Here is an 18,334-nt window from a genome sequence, read left to right on the forward strand (position 1 = left end):
TTAGGCAGGATGAAAAACAATATGCACAGAAATGTTAGTTGCCAGTACAAATATTTTGGTCACTTCAGATAACGTGAATATAATCAAGCAATGATCACACCACTCAACAGAACTAGCTAAAAGCACCCTGCAAACGTAAGAATTGGCTAGCTTTATTCTGTACGATTCAAAATGTGCCTATTTGGGTAATCAAAACAAATGACAAGCACCTTTCAAGTTGCTGTTACCTATTTGAGCACGAGGTGTCCCTCAGAAACACTATCTCAGGAAACCGTCTACTGATCACAGTCTTGCACCAATTTTGGCATGCCACAAGGAAAAGCAAATGACATTTCAATAGCCCAAAACATGTTTGAATAAGGGCATATAATTTCTAAATGATCATCAGGAGGCTCCAATAGATGAGGACAGGGATTTATCTAGCCTCTGTAAATTTGTGCTACATTACCCAGTTAGAGGAAGAGAAGTCATGCGTCAAATTTACAAATTCAAATTCAAAAAGGAAGGTCGCCAAAATCCAACACTGAGCATAAAATCATGAAATGTTCTAACAGGACATTTCCAAGTGTGCAGATAATCTTGCACATGATGGAGAGAGGAAGCAACAGACATGTTGCAAGTCTCTACCAAGGACAGAGATGTTCCAGGGCTTGCAGAAAATAAAACTGTGAGCCAATCAACCCTCCACCAATACAAGAGCTCCAGCCTCAGGCTGCCAGAACTGAAACATTTTGGCTCCAGTGGCTAGCCTACAACCTAGGGATATCACGAGGAAGAAAATGACTTTCTGCCTGGCCACCTTTTTCCTCTGTCTCTCACCATCCTGATTCCTCCTCCTTCTCAGGAAATTGGAAGCAGGGCTGCTTCCTCCCTTGATAGAGAAAGCAGCCATTGTGGGGTAGGTGATGATGGAGATGATATGGGAGAGGGGGTTTCAAAATGGCTGACATAAGGTTTAACTACAGAGAGAAGGGCAGGGAGAATTTACTCTGAAGACCACAACTCCACAGACTGCTTTTCAGTTTTGGGTTGTGTGTACACCAGACTTAAGTACATTGGCCAGGTTCCAAAAAATTCATACAAGAGCGTTCCATGCCCAGTGGGATTGTTTTTTACAATGGCTATTTGAGAGGGAGACCACCAATTGTATATCCAAAACTGCATTTCAAAATTTTTCTCAGCTTCGGAAAGTTCCTCAGTTTCCCCTTGGACATGGAGGAATTAGTTGCATGGCTCTTTGGATCTAGGCCAACCTTCCTCAATCTGGTGCCTTCCACATGTTTTGGACTAAAACTCCCATCATCCCTGATGAAAACCACGCTGGCTACAGCTGATGAGAGCTGGTAATCCAAAAAATCTGGAGGATATCAGGCTAGGGAAGGAAAATCCAGGCCATTAAACTTACATTGCAATGCAAAGCAGAGGCTTGGGGTTGTTTATTTGCTTTCTTAGACTCCTAGTATATATTCATACTCTCAAAAATTTCAAAAAATGCACTAAAAAAAGTTTACATAAAAAATTGCTAGTCAGAAATCTACATGTTGTACTCTCGATAAGAACAGCAACGTGAAAGAGGTGAAAGAAAGATATTGAACATTACCTTTCAAAGGACAGGTTGGCATCTTTAACCTTTCTTAATTCTTCCTGGACTAGCTGCTTGGCACGTATTTCAGCATCAAGAGCAGACTGCAACTCCAGCCTTGCTGACATATCCAGCTTCTGACTACGTCTCACTTTCCAGAGTGGGTCCTATTGCAATAAGCAATTATTAATACCACAAATGTTTAAATATTAAAACTACTCAAGAGCTTCACTTGAATTCATCATCATTAGAAAGGTAGGGGAGAGGAAATCTTAAAAGGGAGACTGCATTCAGGAAAGAACATTAGGAACTAAACTCATTCTGACTTGACAATTGGAAAAAAACAAACAGCTGAAACACAAACTGAGCAGAGTTACATTGGAAGTAAAAGGTGACCAAAAAATCCACAGAAGATGAATTGAGGGCCCCTGGTGGGTTGATAGGATGGATGTAAATACAAAAACAAAGCCAAGAAAAACTTTAAAAAAGAATTTGAGGCAAAACTTCTTTCAAAGAGGCAATTATTGATTTGATTATTTGCCAAAATCCGTTTCACTCTGTTACAATCTGCTATTCTTTATAAATAGACAAATCACCACTTTCCCCTTCTAGTCTTACATCTGATACACTTCAGTCATATTCTAATCTTTTACTACAGATTATACTAGAATCTCTAATGAGTAACGGAGGCAGTAAACAACGGCCCTGTCCTAAGACTGTACTAGAAAGGAAACTGGTTTTGGGACTCACCCTTCCCTTGGCTTCCAACAGGAGGAACAATTCCTTTCCCTTGGGCCAATTCAGCTGTAACAATCAGTATGCTGAGAGGAGAGATGGAAATGGGCAAAGGCACCAGCTGTTTAAGCCAATCCATTTCCTGTGAAGGGTTACCTCCTCTCCCTATTGACTGCCAAGGGCACCTCTCTGTCCTCATTTGGGACTTTTCTATGCAGGAATGCCATGCTAGATACAATCCATTCTTGCCTTTCTTCTAGTGTTAGTTGCACATTATGTGATTATTCATTTTCATTCATTCATTTAAATTTTAACATTAAAATTCTTTCCAAATGTTAGCACATATATGGTTCTAAAGCTCCCATCATATATCAAAGACACCGACTTCTTACTTAAAACTGAGTCTTTAAACAAGCAGTATTAATTCCACATTCTGTACTAGTTACTTTAAATGTCACATCTCTGTACAGTAGGGCCCCACTCATATGGCAGGTTACGTTCCAGGCCCCTGCCGAAAAGTGGGGCCCTACCGTATTCCAGCTGCAGCGCTTCAGCTGACAGCGATTAGCTGTAGCACGTGAGCTCCCCGTGCTATAGCTAATCATGCACTCCAGTTGATCAGCTGTAGCACAGGGAGCTCCAGTCACCGCACTCCAGCCGACAGCGATCAGCTGTAGTGTGGGGAGCTGCTATGGGGACTCGCATGGCTCCATTATATGCAAATCTATTTATGGGTAAACTGGAACAAGACATCCTCAAAAAGGTCATTAACAAACTAGTTATATGGTGGCAGTACATTGATGACACCTTTATGGTCTGGACAAATCATAAAGAGAGCTTAGAACAATTTAAAAATTACATCAACTATATCCATCCATCTATTAAGTTTACATTTAATAGTACAAATGATAATATACATATCCCTTTTCTTGATGTCCTTCTCACCAGTGAAAATAGCAAAATAGCCACTGATCTCTACAGCAAACCCACTGATGCCCACACCTATCTAAACTGGAAATCCTGCCATCCTAAGCATATAAAGAACACTGTGTATAGCCTAGCTCTGAGAATCAAACTTAGTTGCAACACTGACAATAAATAACAGAGAAGGATCAATGAACACCTTCTTCTGAGACGATACCCTCCACATATTATCGATTGCACCCTCCACCAAGCCTCCATTCTGTCCAGAGAAAACATCCTCCATTATAATGAGGTGTCAAAGAACAATGGATTCCATTTGTGGTAATTTCCATCCAGCATCTCCTATCACCAAGCAATCAGGGAGAGTTACCCATTGGTAGCAAACTCTGAACACCTTGTTAGAGCCATCAACAAGCCTCCTACATTGCGCAGACTGTTAGTGAGAGCTGTGCTTACGCCACCTATCAGCAATCTTGGGTCTCATCCTTGTCACTACAAATGCTGTATCACCTGTGTGTACCTCATGGAGACAGCTACTTTTAAAAACTTTAGGACAGGTGAAATGAAGACCGCAGGAATAGGGAAAGGTGTACTCCCATGTCTGGAATTGGCAATGTCCAGCTGAAAGGCCAGAAGAGCCTACTAGAGTGATTGGGTATGGTAGCGAGCCCAGGGAACAATGTGAAGGAAGGATAGCAACAGTCCCACTGCTTTGGCTAGGAGCATCACATCCTCCATCCTTCAGGCCATCATATGGCAAGCTGTGGGGATGGTGGCTGCTATCCTCTCTGGGGACAGAAACACCATTGTGCGAGCTGTGTCTAATATGGTGCCAAGGTGCTGAAGATGCTGCATCAGAATAAGGTGGCTCTTCTCTAAGTTTATTTATTTATTTATTATTTGATTTATATTCCCCCTTTCCTCCTGGCAGGAGCCCAGGCCGGTAAGTTCACAAGGAAACAGTGGTCCCTCAAGGTGGTGAGGGTGAGATGTATGTGGGTGGATGCATAAGACATGGAGTGTGCCCGTACAAGCAGATCGCCCAGGTAGGGATAGATGTGGATCCCCTGGAGCTGGAGGTGTACCACTAGAGCAGCAATCGGCTTTGTGAATACTCTCGGAGCTAACGAGAGATCAAACGGTAGAGCCTGGTACTGGAACTGAGCCTGGTTGTATGCGAACCTCAGGAGCCTTCAATGGGATGGCAGGATTGGTACATGCAGGTAAACTTCCTTCAGATTAATAGAAGCCAAAAGGTCCCCTTCCTGAAGTGCCTCCACAATCGATGCCAGAGACTCCATCTTGAAGTGCCGATGCCTGACAAAGGAGGTGACGAATATGAGGTCTAAGATTGTCTTCCACAAATGACCTTTTTGGGGCACTGCGAACAAAATAGAGTAGACACTTGAGTAAAATTCGACAGGATTCACTGGCTGTATTGCACCTATAGAAAGCAAGTGACGTATGGCCTCTGTCATCCCTCTTGCCTCTCAGGAGAGGCGGACAGGGAGGATGGTAGAAACCTGTGAGGAGGAAGCTCCCAGAATTCTATAGAGTAACCATAAATCACAGAATCTTGCACCCAAGCATCCATGGTTACATGCCTCCAAGAGCTGGCAAAGTGAAGAAGTCTGCCACCTATTGGGATGACATCAGTACAGCCACAAAGGCTGAAAGGACTGCTGGTACGGGTAAGATGATGATCTGTGGGAAGCTCTGTGATAATCTCATTTAGTCATGGCTAACACTGGTTTCCTCTTATCCTTGGGATCAACCATCACTGCCTTGAGGGCCTCATCTCCGAACAGCTAGGAGCCCAAAAAGGGGGCTGTGGAAAAGTTGATATAAGCAGTGTTGTCAGCATCCCAAAGGGTCTTGCGAGCTACTACACCTGCGGACCTAGCCCTAGTGGCACACTGTGTTGCATCTAGCGTTGCGTCTGCCACAAACGCTACAATCTTGTGTAGCTTGACCAAGGTCTTCTGGAGTCTAGCTGGGTCTGGCTGAGAATCATCGAGTAACTCATCGAGCCACATCATGGAGGCTCTGGTGATCAATGAGGCAGCGCAAGAGGCTCAGATGGCATATGCTGAGGCATTGTGGTTCTTCGGAGAGTGAAGTCCAGTTTCTGCTCAGATGCTTCTTTGAGAGTCCCCTTCTTTGGGAAGGAGAAACCTGGAAACCAGTCTTGAAACAGGCCCGTCCACTGCAGGCACCTTCAGGAATGTCATGAATTCGGGATCTAATGAATAAAATTTGTTAGCAAAAGCTGTCACATGGCGTGCGTGAAGAGGATGACCCCATTCCTCCTTCGCCATCTTGTCAAGAGGGTCAGGAACTGGGAATGAATGAACTGAAGACCTGGGAGCTTTCAACACCTTAGCCCCCTTGACTAGGGCAGATGAAGGTTCAGACACTGGCATGTCAAGACCCAATGTGGCTAGGAACTTGCGAAATAAGGCGAGATAGTCTGAAGATTGAAACAAACGGTCGTTAGATCAGCCTTAGCCTGTAAAGAGTGTTGAATCCTTCCCCTGGAGAAATCAAAAGGGTTAGGAGACAAGAGCTGTCGCTGCTCCAGACATTCCTCAACCGAGGGTGAAGGTCAGGCCTGACACGCTGAGTCAAGGGAGGGCCTTCACAGCTCAGAGGAGATGGAACCCAGCAGAGCACCTCTGAATTGAGATAGGAAGGTCTGATTCAGAAGAAGATCCTGCAAGGGGGCAAGAGATGTGAGAGGATTTAAGGGCAACTGAGGCTGGGGTGAAGCTACAGATGGTCCAGATTGCTCAGCCAAGGGTAAAGGTGCAGGGGTTGGAGGTTGCATGAAGGAGACCCCCTGGCAAGGAGGTACCACTAGAGGCTGGTCGGGAAAACCCTCAAATTCCTCTTCTGAAGTCTCAGCAGGAGAATGGAAAAGAGCCTCCAGCCTCTGCTGACCCTCTGCGGAATCACCGCGTGAAGAAGGGAGACTGATGTTGCGAACTTGTCTGTTAGCCTTCTGCTTGGCAGAGAGAAGTGACTTCTTAGTAAATTTGGAAGGAATGTGCTTGGAAAGTTTTTGCTTAGACGCCTTGGCTTTAGATGCGGATCAAGATGCCAGTGACTGCAGAGAGGTTTGCAGCTGCATATCACAGATGGGCAGATGTGGCTCTGCCATCAATTCCACGACTGCAGCAAAGGACGGCCTAGCCATGGTAAACATGCACACAATAGAGGAAAGCGGTACCAGGCAAGATATAATGAAGTTCCATATAATAAAGTCCAATCACGCACAGACTGCAGGGTGCGGTGGGGAACCAATCAACACATGCACAGGTAGAGGGGTGCGGTGGATTAAAGGAGGCCAGTAGTAACAACGCACATGGTAGAGGGGAGCAGTTTAATCTCAAATTTAAGTGCCTTTTACGGTTTTAAGGTTGTGCATAGTTTAATTGTATTTTAATTGTATGTTTTTCTATGTTTTTAACTACATGTAGTTCTATTTGTAAGCCGCCCTGAGTTCCAGTTTGGAAAAAGGGCGGGGAAAAAAAAAGTTTCAAAGTTTCAAGTTTCAATTTCAAATGCAGCCAAGGTTCCCCTTCAACTCCTTATTACTTCCCTTTCTTCTCCGCTTGTTCCTATTCCATGTTTCTCCCTTTGGGCAAGACGGGGCATAAGCAATAGGAGACCAGGGACAGATAGGCACTGGTGAGACTGAAGGAGAAAAAGGGTGGGACAAAAGGCAAACCAAAATGGCAGATGGAGGAAAAAGGCAGGAAAAACAGCAACAAAAAATGGTGGACGAAGAAGGACCTAATGATGGGGGTGAAAAAATGGCGGGAACCCCCTAAACGGAGAGAAGCCTGCTCTCCCCAGCCAAGAGAAGGCACAGACGGCAGAGTCGCTAACACCATCGCTACAAACCTCCAGAGACAAGCGGCAGCAGTCAGAGGAGCTCAGGGAACAGAACAGAACAGAGCCGCAACTCTGCAGAGGAGGCAAGAGCAGAGGAACGGAGCCACAGCTGCAAGCTTCAAAAGGCAGCTGGCGGGAGAGAGGATCACAGAGCAGCTCTGAAGCAGAGCAGGAGCTGGGGCCACTTAGGAGCTGGAAACAGGCTACAGTAGTAGACACGTGGCCAGGAGAAGAAAGAACCGGGAGGAGCTTCAGGACCAGAGAAGGCCGCAGTCACAAAAAGCAGAAAAAAGAGGCAGCAGAAGCAAACCTTGGCAAAATGGTGCTTTTTTCAAATAAACACACAAACCACCGAAAGAGAGACAAACAACGAAGAAAACAGAAAGAAATGGTAACAGAATCAACAAGGAACAGAGTCACTGAAAGCGAGCTATGGCTGAAAGGATCCCCCTAGGACAAAGGCAGGAATGGGCTGGGTTCAAGCTGGAAGGAGCTGCTGAAGTCTTGACTCTTGTACATTCCTGTCTTTGGACACCAGGCGGTGCTACTACCCACTTGAAGGCATGCTACCTGGGGAAAACATCACCTGCAGGCCCTGCAATATAATTTATATAATCGAATGCAAAAAACAGGGTATCATATCCAACATGTAGGAAAAACTACAACTGACCTACACACACGCTTCAGAATCCTCAAATCGGCAATCTTGACAAATACAAGTGGAGCAGCCAGTTGCAAAACATTTCAGCGCTGAGGGCCACAGCCTGTTGGACTTTTACATAACAGCTATAGAGATGTGAACAGATCCAGCAGCACTGACTAAGACAGAGAACTTTTGGTTGTACTCTCTGGACACATTGGCACCACATGGCCTTAACCTGGACACCCATTACTACTTAGCTTCTGCAAATGAAGCCCCTCTGAGCATTCCATCCACAAAACTCTATAACTGCCACCTTGGTAGCAGCATTTGTATGTTAGCAGCTGATGAAGGCAGAAGCCAAAATATTTTAATAGTACAATAAAAACCTGTTTTGTTAATCACAAGTGTGTGTGTGTAAGGCTCTTTTTCTGTTCTTATAGAGATGGTGTTTTTTGTATGGTCTGCCTTTTTCATTTTTGAAAGAACTTCTAAGATATACAGATAAGTGAATGACAAAACAGTGCATTGGGGGCACCCTAAATGGGAAAGCTCTCCAATTAATTAATTAAGCTTTTCCAATTAACCAATTATTTAAAACTTGCATGCTTACCAATGTTCTCGATCCCAGACTGGAGCTTCTTAGAGATTCAAGTTCTTCTGTCATCTTAGAAGCTAAAGCCTGAAGATAGCCACGGGCATCTTTCTCATCACTTACCCTAGTATGCAATCATAAAGAGTTACTCCTTTACATAGATAGATACTTGCAAAACTGTCACACACATTCAATAACACGCGAGGCCCAATGTTCAAACGGTGACCTCCCATCTGGACTACTGTAATGCACTGTATGTGGGGCTGCCCTTGTAGATAGTCTGGAGACTGCAGCTAGTGTAGAATGCAGCTGCTCAGCTAGTTCAGTGGGGCAGCCCAGTGGGACCATGTGTCCTGAAAGTGCTGTCCTGACTGCCATGGAGCTACCAGGCCCAATTCAAGGTGTTAGTGATAGCATACAAAGCCCTAAATGGCTTGGGACCCAAGTACTTAAAGAGCACCTTTCCCAATATCAACCATGTTAGACCCTATGATCGGAGATGAGGCCTTGTTGGTGCCGTTAATGATCTGTGACAGAGACTTCTCAGTGGTGTTTCTCATTTATGGAATGCCCTCCTTGGTGGGATGCATTATTGACTTTCAGGAGGAATTAAAAAAATTCCTGCTTACCTAGGCATTTGATGGCTATGAAATACTGTTCCTGGCAATCCTGAAATCATTGGCTGAGAGAATGTGATTGTTTTTAACTGTTTTTAGAATGCAATTAATGTTTTTAAATAACATTTTTAATGATATTGTTACTGATATGTTTACTGCCCTGGGCTCCTTAGGAAGCGTGGTATACAAATTGAAGAAATAATAACAGAATTATTATTACTATTATTGAAAACCATTTGCCCAATTCTGTGGGCCGTTCCAGACTAATTGCTTTCAAGGAGAATAAATGCAATTATCACTCATTTCATCATGTGGGTTCTATACATCAGTTTTCAACTTTATTTCATTTTATAGCCTGCTTTTCTCAGAGCAGCTTACATATAGATACCAAGCAGCTTATAAAGCCAAATTTATGAAGCTTCTGCAGCAGTATCCTATCTTGTGATTTCAGGTCATATTCTGCACTTTTCCTCATGGTTGCACTTCTGATGTGGGGTATTTGCATTTTGACAATACTCAATCAGCTAAGGTTACTGCAAGGAAAATGGGAAGTTTGAACTAACCTGTAAGTTCCCATTTCTATGATTCTAGAGTGGGGCAATTCTGTCTGATGGAAGCAACTCGGTTGACAGACAGGGTCATGAGAAGACCACCGCCAAAGGGAGGGGCTTCCCATTTGACTCATGGGCCATAAGTAAGAACGTGGAAACAGTCCAAAGCAATCATAAAATAACAATTTATAAACTACGAAAGAACTGAACTAAGACTCTGCCAGGCAGGTCTGGTGGGCAAGGGAGAAACTGTTACACTTGATATTCTTTGACAACCAAGGGGAGGAAGCTATTTGCATCAGATATGATTACTTCACCCTTGAACCAAAAGAGAATGCCATTTTTCCGCTCAGTGTGTCTGCTGAGATTGTGTGAAATGTGGTTGTAGGTGCATTACAAACTTCTATTGGAAAGGGATGTGACATCATTTTGACACCCTTCCTGATATATTTGTCATGATGTGATTTAAAAAAAAAAAAAAAACCCTGAAGGACCCACACTGCCTCATGTATAGGTCTAATGTAGAAACCTTCAGGTCACCATTTAAAAAAAAACTGAACAAAGAAATGATGAACAGCCAGCCTGCAACCTTTTCAGCGAACACCAATTAATTTTTAACACATGACTTTGGCATCCTCACTTGGGTGAAATCCGTTGATACAAAAGGATAATAAAGCTCCTGTAATGGTAATAAAAATGAGGGAAGCAGTACATTTCAATCCATATTTGTGGCTGTGTGAGATTTGCGAAGTGTATCATCTGCAAGCTAATAAGGCACCAGTGTTATTTTTCAAAGGATCCTCAAATAGCACATACCACTGAATAATTTCTGCAATCTGAGCTTCCCAGTGGGCAACAGATTCCTTCTTTGCTGCCAAATCCTGAAGTTCATCCTCTAGCTGCCTGTTTTGCGATGTAAGTTTATCCACAAAGGAACAAAGCTGCAATGAGAATATAAGAAGTTTTCAAAAAGTGTAATTTAATGCAAATTTCTGCCCCATGCACCTATGTGCAAGCCTTCCTGCAACAGTTTTGACAAGTAAAGTTAAACGCCCAGATTTTTAGGTTCAGAATCACCCTCCCCCCCCCCCCAAATTAAAACTACTGACCATTTTCAAAAAAATCCTGTAGCCTCTGTTGAGGTGCGGGTGGGGCAGGGTACTCTAAAAACATATTTTAATGATTATAAATAAAACATATTGTATCTCAGGGTAGCCAACATGGTGCCCTATAGACACAATTGGACTATGACTCCCATCACCTCTGACCATTTGCCATGCAGGCTGGAGCTAATGGGAATTGGGAGTCCAAAAATGTCTGGAGGGCACCACATTGGGAATCCATGAGTATCTAATGAAAAAACCTGTACTTCATTCTCAGGTTGTGACAATTTACCTTTTCATTTTCAGTTGTTATTTTCTTGTTATCTTCAAAGAGCATGGTTCGTTCTCGCTCGTATTTCTCTTTCAGAGTTCCCACTGCTTCCTCCATCTCACTGTGTCTACAAGTGAAATAAGATAGTGTAAATGCCATTTCACAGAAGGACAAAGAGAGACTATTGTCACCTTTTTAGGGAGTCAGTATATAAACCTTATTTAGTTCTTGGATTCCACATTCTTTCTGGTAAAAAAATTACAACAGTTTCCAAGAAAGTAGTGCATACAGAACTTACTTCTCCCGTTTTGCCTTATCCAATTTGTCTTTTAATATCATGATCTCTTTCTGCAGTGCTAGCTGATGGCTTTCTAGATCATGAACCTCCTTTTTCACATTTTTTACTTCCAAAACATGGGATGCTTCTCGCCTGACCAGCTCCTCTTCGTAAAACAAGATTTTCTTCTCAAGCTCTGACTTCATTTTGGCCAGTTCCTGCTGATGCTCTTGCATGGCCACGCCGGCAGCACGGCCTCCCTGCTTTACCTGCACAAGAGCAGAAATCAACAGAAAACAGTAACACACATAACAAGACAGTAAAAAATAACATGAGAGACTTGCATATTCTACAGATTAACATACACACATTTCACCTCCCTAATACCAGAATAGTTGATCATGCTCTATAAACACATGTCTATTTCTTGGTCTTTGCATAGCTTAGAGATCACCTCTTTTGCCTCATCATAATCTCTCTGAAAGCCATGAACTGAGAGCAGACTCAAGCATGCAGAAAACATAGTCCACATGAGACTGCAGGAGAGGGAACTGCACATTTCATTTGTTTTGCCTTCATGTAGAAAACTAGTATGCCAAGGAGAAAGGTTTTAATCTAGCCTTCTTTTTTTAAATCGTGGAGAACATACTAACACACACTCTTTGCATTCTGAAGCAGTACAGAGCAAAAACACATACACTATTCCAGAATTTGCCAACCTTTTTGGATCAGAAGGCACGTTTCAATTTTGAGAAAGTGCTGGGGGCACCAGTCACAACATGGCTGCCATGGGGGCATGGTATAACACAAAATGGCTGCCAGGGAGTGTTTAGCGTAACACAATGTTAGAGAGTAGAATGGTGAAGCTTTTCCCATAATTGTATTTCTATACTAGAAAAGGACTGACCTGTTGAATTCCTGTCTAATACACAGCCGCTAAAGGCACAAGAGCCCTGTTCTTCTCCAATGCCAACCCTAAACCAAAGCCTATGCTGCCATACCGTACCCTCTTACCTGGAAATAAGCACTATTAAACACAGACTTACTTCTGAGTAGACATGTATACCATTGTTTTCTAAGTTAACTATACAGTGAATTCTTAATGAGTCCCTGGTCTTTAGCTCCTGCAAAGCAGGAGACATGACTAACACTGCAATCCAACACATGTCTACTCAAATTAAGCTCCACTGGGTTCAATGGGACTTATTCCCAGGTAAGCATTACTGGATTGCAGCTTAAGTCTCTGCAAAGTTTCCACATTTGCCTTTTGGGGGAGAGGATTCTTTAACATTCACCCACACACTTACTGTGTAGCAGTATTTGCAGAAAATAATTTCTAGGCACTACCTGATCTCAGGTGAACCCAACACAGGAAAGACACATCCTAGTTACTATGGAAAAAGGGCAAACTATGGAGATTCCATGGATTAGAAAAAAGACACAACCAGGAAAAGTGCATGGGGGGGGGGAGAACAGCAACTTTTTAGGACCCCAAAGATTCCTACTGCCTGGTGTCCAAACTCTGATTTCGCTCTGTGATGTTGATAGGCAGGAGTAGCTGGCGGGCTCATTTCACAGAAATCACTTGGAAGGATACCTGTACATTTTGCTTACTTTCTAAGAGGGCTAGAGAGTTCTTCTTTTTTTAAATTAAAGCTCACACAGTAGGATACCTGCTGGGGGGTGCCACTGAAGGCCTTCGCAGGTACCATGGTGCCTGCGGGCCATGGGTTGGAGACCCCTATACTATTCAGTCATCATTGTTGCTAGGTGTTCCCCATTTATAGAAATTATTTTCCCCAGTGCCAGCCTTCTGCACAAGTCCCAGTATGAAGATACTCTGAAAGCCAACTTTCTTAGGTGTTTTTTCTTTAAATGCAGTTTTAATTAACATATTGTATCTTGCCCTGCGCTCCTGGGACTGGAAGAAGAAATAGTGAGAATTATCAAGTCTAAGGGAGGAAAACAGTAGAGACCCTGTAGCATCTGAGAATCCATTCATCGTAGTAACAGATATAAGTTCTGGGGGAACAAACCCTGTGTAACAGGATACAGCAAATAAATGTTTGCCTGGGCTCTGTAAGAGACTAATCTGAGATATGCCAATATCAATTGCTGCTTCCCACATCAAAACTTTGAGACGGGGAGCTTTCCTGCCCAGAGTTGAAAACATCTTGTTGGAATGCCCAATACATGCAAGAAGTCGAATGCACATGCTAAGGAACCAATTCTTGGGTCTTTCAATCCACGTCTCGCACTCTGAGCTGCTGACATACATTGAACATTCTGACAAGATGTTTTTAGGGAGGTTGGTAGCTTGCAACTGTATCATGGGACATAATGGTGATCTGAATTTCTTGCCCTTGCCATGAAGTTATTTTCATATGGCTTAGATGTTTTTAAAATACTGTCACCTTTAACGTTTCCAGTTCATTTTCCAGCTGCTTAGAAAAACTCTCACTGTGCTCTCGAAGCTTGCGCTCTTTTGATGCTTCTGCTACTGCATCATCAAGTTGGGCTTCTAGCTATAAAAAGAAAAACAAGCCTGGTTACTGAAACAGCTATAGCTTAGCCATTCTTATTTTTATGTCTAGAGCATCTATAAGAACAAAGTACTGTAAAAAAGAAAGAAAAAAGAAAATAAGACATAGGCCCCATCTTGATAAGACTTGCAGAGAAAGGGCAATGGAAAGTAAAAGTAGATCTGGAAGATCAGATATCATATATTCTCAACCCCAGTAATTTCCAGAACCTTTGAAAGAAAAAACTATGCTTCATTACCTCTCACCCTCATGCTTGTGTGACTTAACCATCTCAAGGAGGCCTAGACTAGAATATTTTTTAGTCCTTCTTTTGAAAAAGTAAATACAGAATCTATGATCAACAAGACCGACCTGGCTTTCTAGGAAATGTCAGTATAAGGAAAGAAAAACAACAGCATTCAGGTATAAAGATAACAACTGACAGAAAAAGGTTAGTGCTTTCGGTGCTTTTCTTGCTTGCTTTCCTTGTCTCCTTTAGACAGAAGAGGGCAAGGAGGGAGAGGAACAGATGAAAAATAGTTAGGCTGCCAAAGTCCAAACTGTGGTCCAGAAAGTGCCACTGTGACAACAAACGCTACAACAAAGTGTATCAACCCCACAGGGCAGAGGGCATCTGGAAGTATTGCATGAAGAAATAAAACAGCTGCTTGTATGTATGGAATCAAGCCACAGTAACTATTTCAGGCTTAAATAGCAGCTGAAATCCATTATCCTCAAGTATCCTGCCGAGCTACCTCTTTTCTCGCTTTCTCAGATTTACGAATTTCCTGTCTCATGGAGTCAATTTTCTGCATGATCACTTCCACTTCTTCCTCTTTGTCACGGAGCTGTCGGGAGAGTTTCTGCTTGTGAGAGCGCAAGTCTGCCATCCTCTCGTTCAGGTCAGAGAACTCTTGCATTGCTAGCTTTCTTTGTTGATGGGCATCCTTTAGTTCTTTGGACTGTGCCTTTAATCTTTCAGATATTTCAATGAGTTGCTGGTGAAAAAGAAAGGCCCAAACAAGTTTTTAGAGCTACACTCTGGTGTTAAATAATATTTACCTACAAGCTCAAACAGAAATTCAGCAAAGTGCGCACACACACACACACTCCAATCACACCTTGGCAATTTATGGGCCCTGTCTCCACCTCTCCACATCCCTGTTCTGAGCACACCAAGGGGCACTTTGAGACAGTATATAAATAGTAGCATTTATACACCACCACCCTGATATCCCAACATGTTTGTTTCCTCTATTCTCTCCCACTTTCTTTCATTCGTTCCCCCTTTCCTCTTGTCTCTTATCTCTCTTCAGTCACTCTTCCAAGCATCATCCCAATACTACTCCTCTTTTTCATCATCTCTCCTTTTCTCCACTTCCCTTCTTTCCTCCTCCTTCCTTTCCTCTCTTTCATGCAATCATACACTCCCTTCTAAAAAAACAAAAGAAAAAAAATCAGGAGAAAAATTGTTTTATTCCTGTTTGTGCTGCTGCTTTTCAGTCTCCTCCTGCATTTCGTGGGGATCCTATCCAATCCAAAGGGCAAACAGGGGTTATAAACTGCTGCTTAAGCTTCTGTTGCAATCCCTGACAGAAAGATACAGTAATTGCTCCTATGAGCCAAAGGGTTAAACACCACAGGGAACAAGAGCTGATTACTGCTGGCGATTACCCTTTCTCTAGAGATTACACCAGAAACTGGAACAGCCCTTTAGGAATTCACTCTTCCTTCAAAAGGAAAAGGACCTAGGAATAGCTTGGGGAACTTGGGTGCATCAGCCATTTGGCCTACTTGCGCAGCACCTAGCCTCTGTGCAGGGTGGAGGAGATAGGGAGAGAGAGATGCTCTTTCCCTCACACCCAATTTTAAAGGAGCCAGAGGTGGCTAGATTATTGCATTCAAAAAAGGGGTCAAAGACCAAGATGCTGGAAAATAGGAACTTTTTAATTTTTGATAAAACCCACCGCGTTTCAGCCTGTTATCTACAGGCCTTCATCAGGGGATAATCGCTTATAAGATTATAAGACAAGCAAATATTGGTACAGTACAGAAAGCGATTTGCTTGTCTTATAATCTTATAAGCGATTATCCCCTGATGAAGGCCTGTAGATAACAGGCTGAAACGCGGTGGGTTTTATCAAAAATTAAAAAGTTCCTATTTTCCAGCATCTTGGTCTTTGACCCCTTTTTTGAATTCTCTTTTGGATGCTAGCCACCCTCTGCTTATTCTAGATTATTGCATTACCAATTCATTATCCAATATAGTTTTTGCCTATGTGAAAGCAGAAGTATGCAAGCAGAAAACATTATATGATGTCTGAATACAGGGTATATATTCAACAGAATGCCCACTGAATCCAAATGGAACTCCAGCACTGACATTCATGGGGGAAGAAAGCAGTGGATGTACTGGTGGAAGCTGGGTGACTGCTTTCACTACATGGTTTGTGCATACACTGCAAATGCACCAAGTACCCTTTTAGCAACACTGGGCCCTTTTGGTTTATACACTGTTTCCTAAGTGACAAATATTAACAGCTTTTCCACTGGACAAGTTTAACATTTTCCTGCCAAATAGCTTTGGGGCAGGGCTGTAGCTCAACGGTAGAACATCAGGTCCCAGGTCCAATCCACAGCATCTCCAGGAGGGGCTGGGAGAATCCTATCTGAAACCCTGAACAGCAGCTGCCAGTCAGTGTATACAATACTGGTCTAGATGAATCAATGGTCTGACTCAGTATAAGACACCTTCCCTATGTTCCTACTACAGCAAGTGATGTGTAGTTGATAAGGAATGTTGGATTTGGATTCTAATTGATTCCATAAAGCTTGGTGGCTCTAACATGTCACTATTTCTGAGGCTAACCTACATCACAAGGTTGATGTAATGATAAAATGGGATAATCCTATGTGTGCTCCACTGAGCTCCATGAAGACAAGATACAAGTATGACAAACTTGAAGGCCCAACTTCTTGTTGTTCAGACTAGAAGACTTAAATCTACAGCAATTGGGAATTGCTGCCAATAAATCGTGTTCTCCATTATTCTATAATAACCCTGCTGATTATGGAATAATCACATTAGCCATTCCAAAGTATAAGAGAGCATTCACTCTTGCTTGCTTTAATGTGCTGTCATCAGCACAGCTAAAAGGACATATAATAAGAGCCTGAGTAATGAACGGATGAGTCTGTGTGGAGCTGCAGCAGTATGGTCTGTCAAACATATTCTTCTACACTATAACCTGTGTAGTGAATGTAGAGGACAGTTATTAATAGCTTTTCCAGAAGGTATTTTGTAAATTCAGTACTGTTTTGTATAAGGATGTGTCATCTTTTGTTACTGAAAGGTTTCAAGTTTTTTTCTGACCTCAATGAAGAAAAAAAACCCCAATTGGTTTCTTGAGTGAAGTAATTGTATAATTTGTACTTGGTTTTTAAGTTGTATTTCCTATTTGTTGTTATGTCGATTACAACGTATGGTGACCCTATGAATCAGTGACCTCCAATAATATAAACAACCCTGTCTAGATCTTGTAAATTCAGGTCTGTGGTTTTCTTTATGGAATCAATCCATCTCTTGTTTGGCCTTCCTCTACTCCCTTCTGTTTTCTATATTTCCTATATTCCTCTATAAATATTCTGTCTCCTGTACTTGTATTGAATTTTGCTGGTCTGTGACAGTAATAAATGACTTGACCTCAGCATGATAAACACCACCTTTCTGTAGTGACCATTCCTATACTGTTCCACATGGCTGTCCATACCACCTGTGTTTTACTCCTATATTCTGTAGCCAACGCACACTTTGTTTGACTGAAGCATCTGCTACACTTAATACCTTATGGAGGTCTTCTCTCTCTTGCCTAAGTATCCTGTATTGTTTTTCAAGGCCTCTTAACTTGTGGGTGGAGTCTTCATGTTCCTGCCGCAGCGTCACTGCATCTTCAAGTTGCCGCTCTAGCCTATTTGAGTCTATAAATTTAAAAAGGGAAGTTTATTTCATAGGGATATTACACAGATTACATATAGAGCAATTCTGCATTCTTTTTTGCTATGAATAACAGTTTAAATGGGCAGTTATCCTTCCCTTTTTCATAACACACAATGGTGAAACCCCGCAAACCCCATTATAGCAGCTCAGTGTACATGGTGTCCATCAATTCAACAAAATCCAAATTCTACCCTAATCCCGGTACCAAAGAATTCCAGATCCTAAAGGCAGAATAAAATATGCAATATAAGCATTTTTGCCATCTGCCTATTTCAACAACACTGATTCTACTTTCAATAACCAAGTTTTCAAAGGATGAGATCCAAAAAACCTACTTTAGATATTCCCCAATATTGTTTTTGCTTGAACAGCAGACCCCATTACCTCTCAAACTGCTTTTGAAAGTCCCCTTACTTTTTGAAAGCAATCTGCTACGTAGCTTAGCGAGTTGCTTTTAAGAGACACAAGTTCAAAGCCCCTTTGTGCATGCAATATTCCAAATATTTCAGTAAGGAAGAGGAAGGGCAAGCATTAAGATTAGGACTGAATGAGCAGTACAGGCCATTTTAAGGAACAAGAAGGTAGGTTAGGCAATGTAGTCATAACCTACTGCTCACACTAGT

At 42.5% G+C, this 18,334-nt stretch overlaps 1 protein-coding gene across 5 annotated transcripts in view; it reads right to left on the minus strand.

Annotated features, from left to right (window-relative positions):
• CDC42BPB (CDC42 binding protein kinase beta) overlaps positions 1–18,334 on the minus strand; it is a 161,515-nt gene that overhangs the window by 44,283 nt on the left and 98,898 nt on the right. For all 5 annotated transcript variants that reach the window (XR_009760777.1, XM_061612226.1, XM_061612225.1 and 2 more), the window contains exons 12-19: positions 17,559–17,692; positions 14,470–14,712; positions 13,607–13,717; positions 11,214–11,461; positions 10,937–11,042; positions 10,358–10,482; positions 8,392–8,497; positions 1,601–1,749 (exon numbers count right to left, since the gene is read on the minus strand). Coding sequence is in view for 4 of the 5 variants with exons in the window: in XM_061612226.1 (XP_061468210.1) it covers positions 1,601–1,749; positions 8,392–8,497; positions 10,358–10,482; positions 10,937–11,042; positions 11,214–11,461; positions 13,607–13,717; positions 14,470–14,712; positions 17,559–17,692 (1,222 nt within the window). In the remaining variant the exon portion in view is untranslated. The remainder of the gene's footprint in view (positions 1–1,600; positions 1,750–8,391; positions 8,498–10,357; positions 10,483–10,936; positions 11,043–11,213; positions 11,462–13,606; positions 13,718–14,469; positions 14,713–17,558; positions 17,693–18,334) is intronic.

Source organism: Rhineura floridana, chromosome 2 (genome assembly GCF_030035675.1).
Source record: "Rhineura floridana isolate rRhiFlo1 chromosome 2, rRhiFlo1.hap2, whole genome shotgun sequence".
NCBI lineage: Eukaryota > Metazoa > Chordata > Lepidosauria > Squamata > Rhineuridae > Rhineura > Rhineura floridana.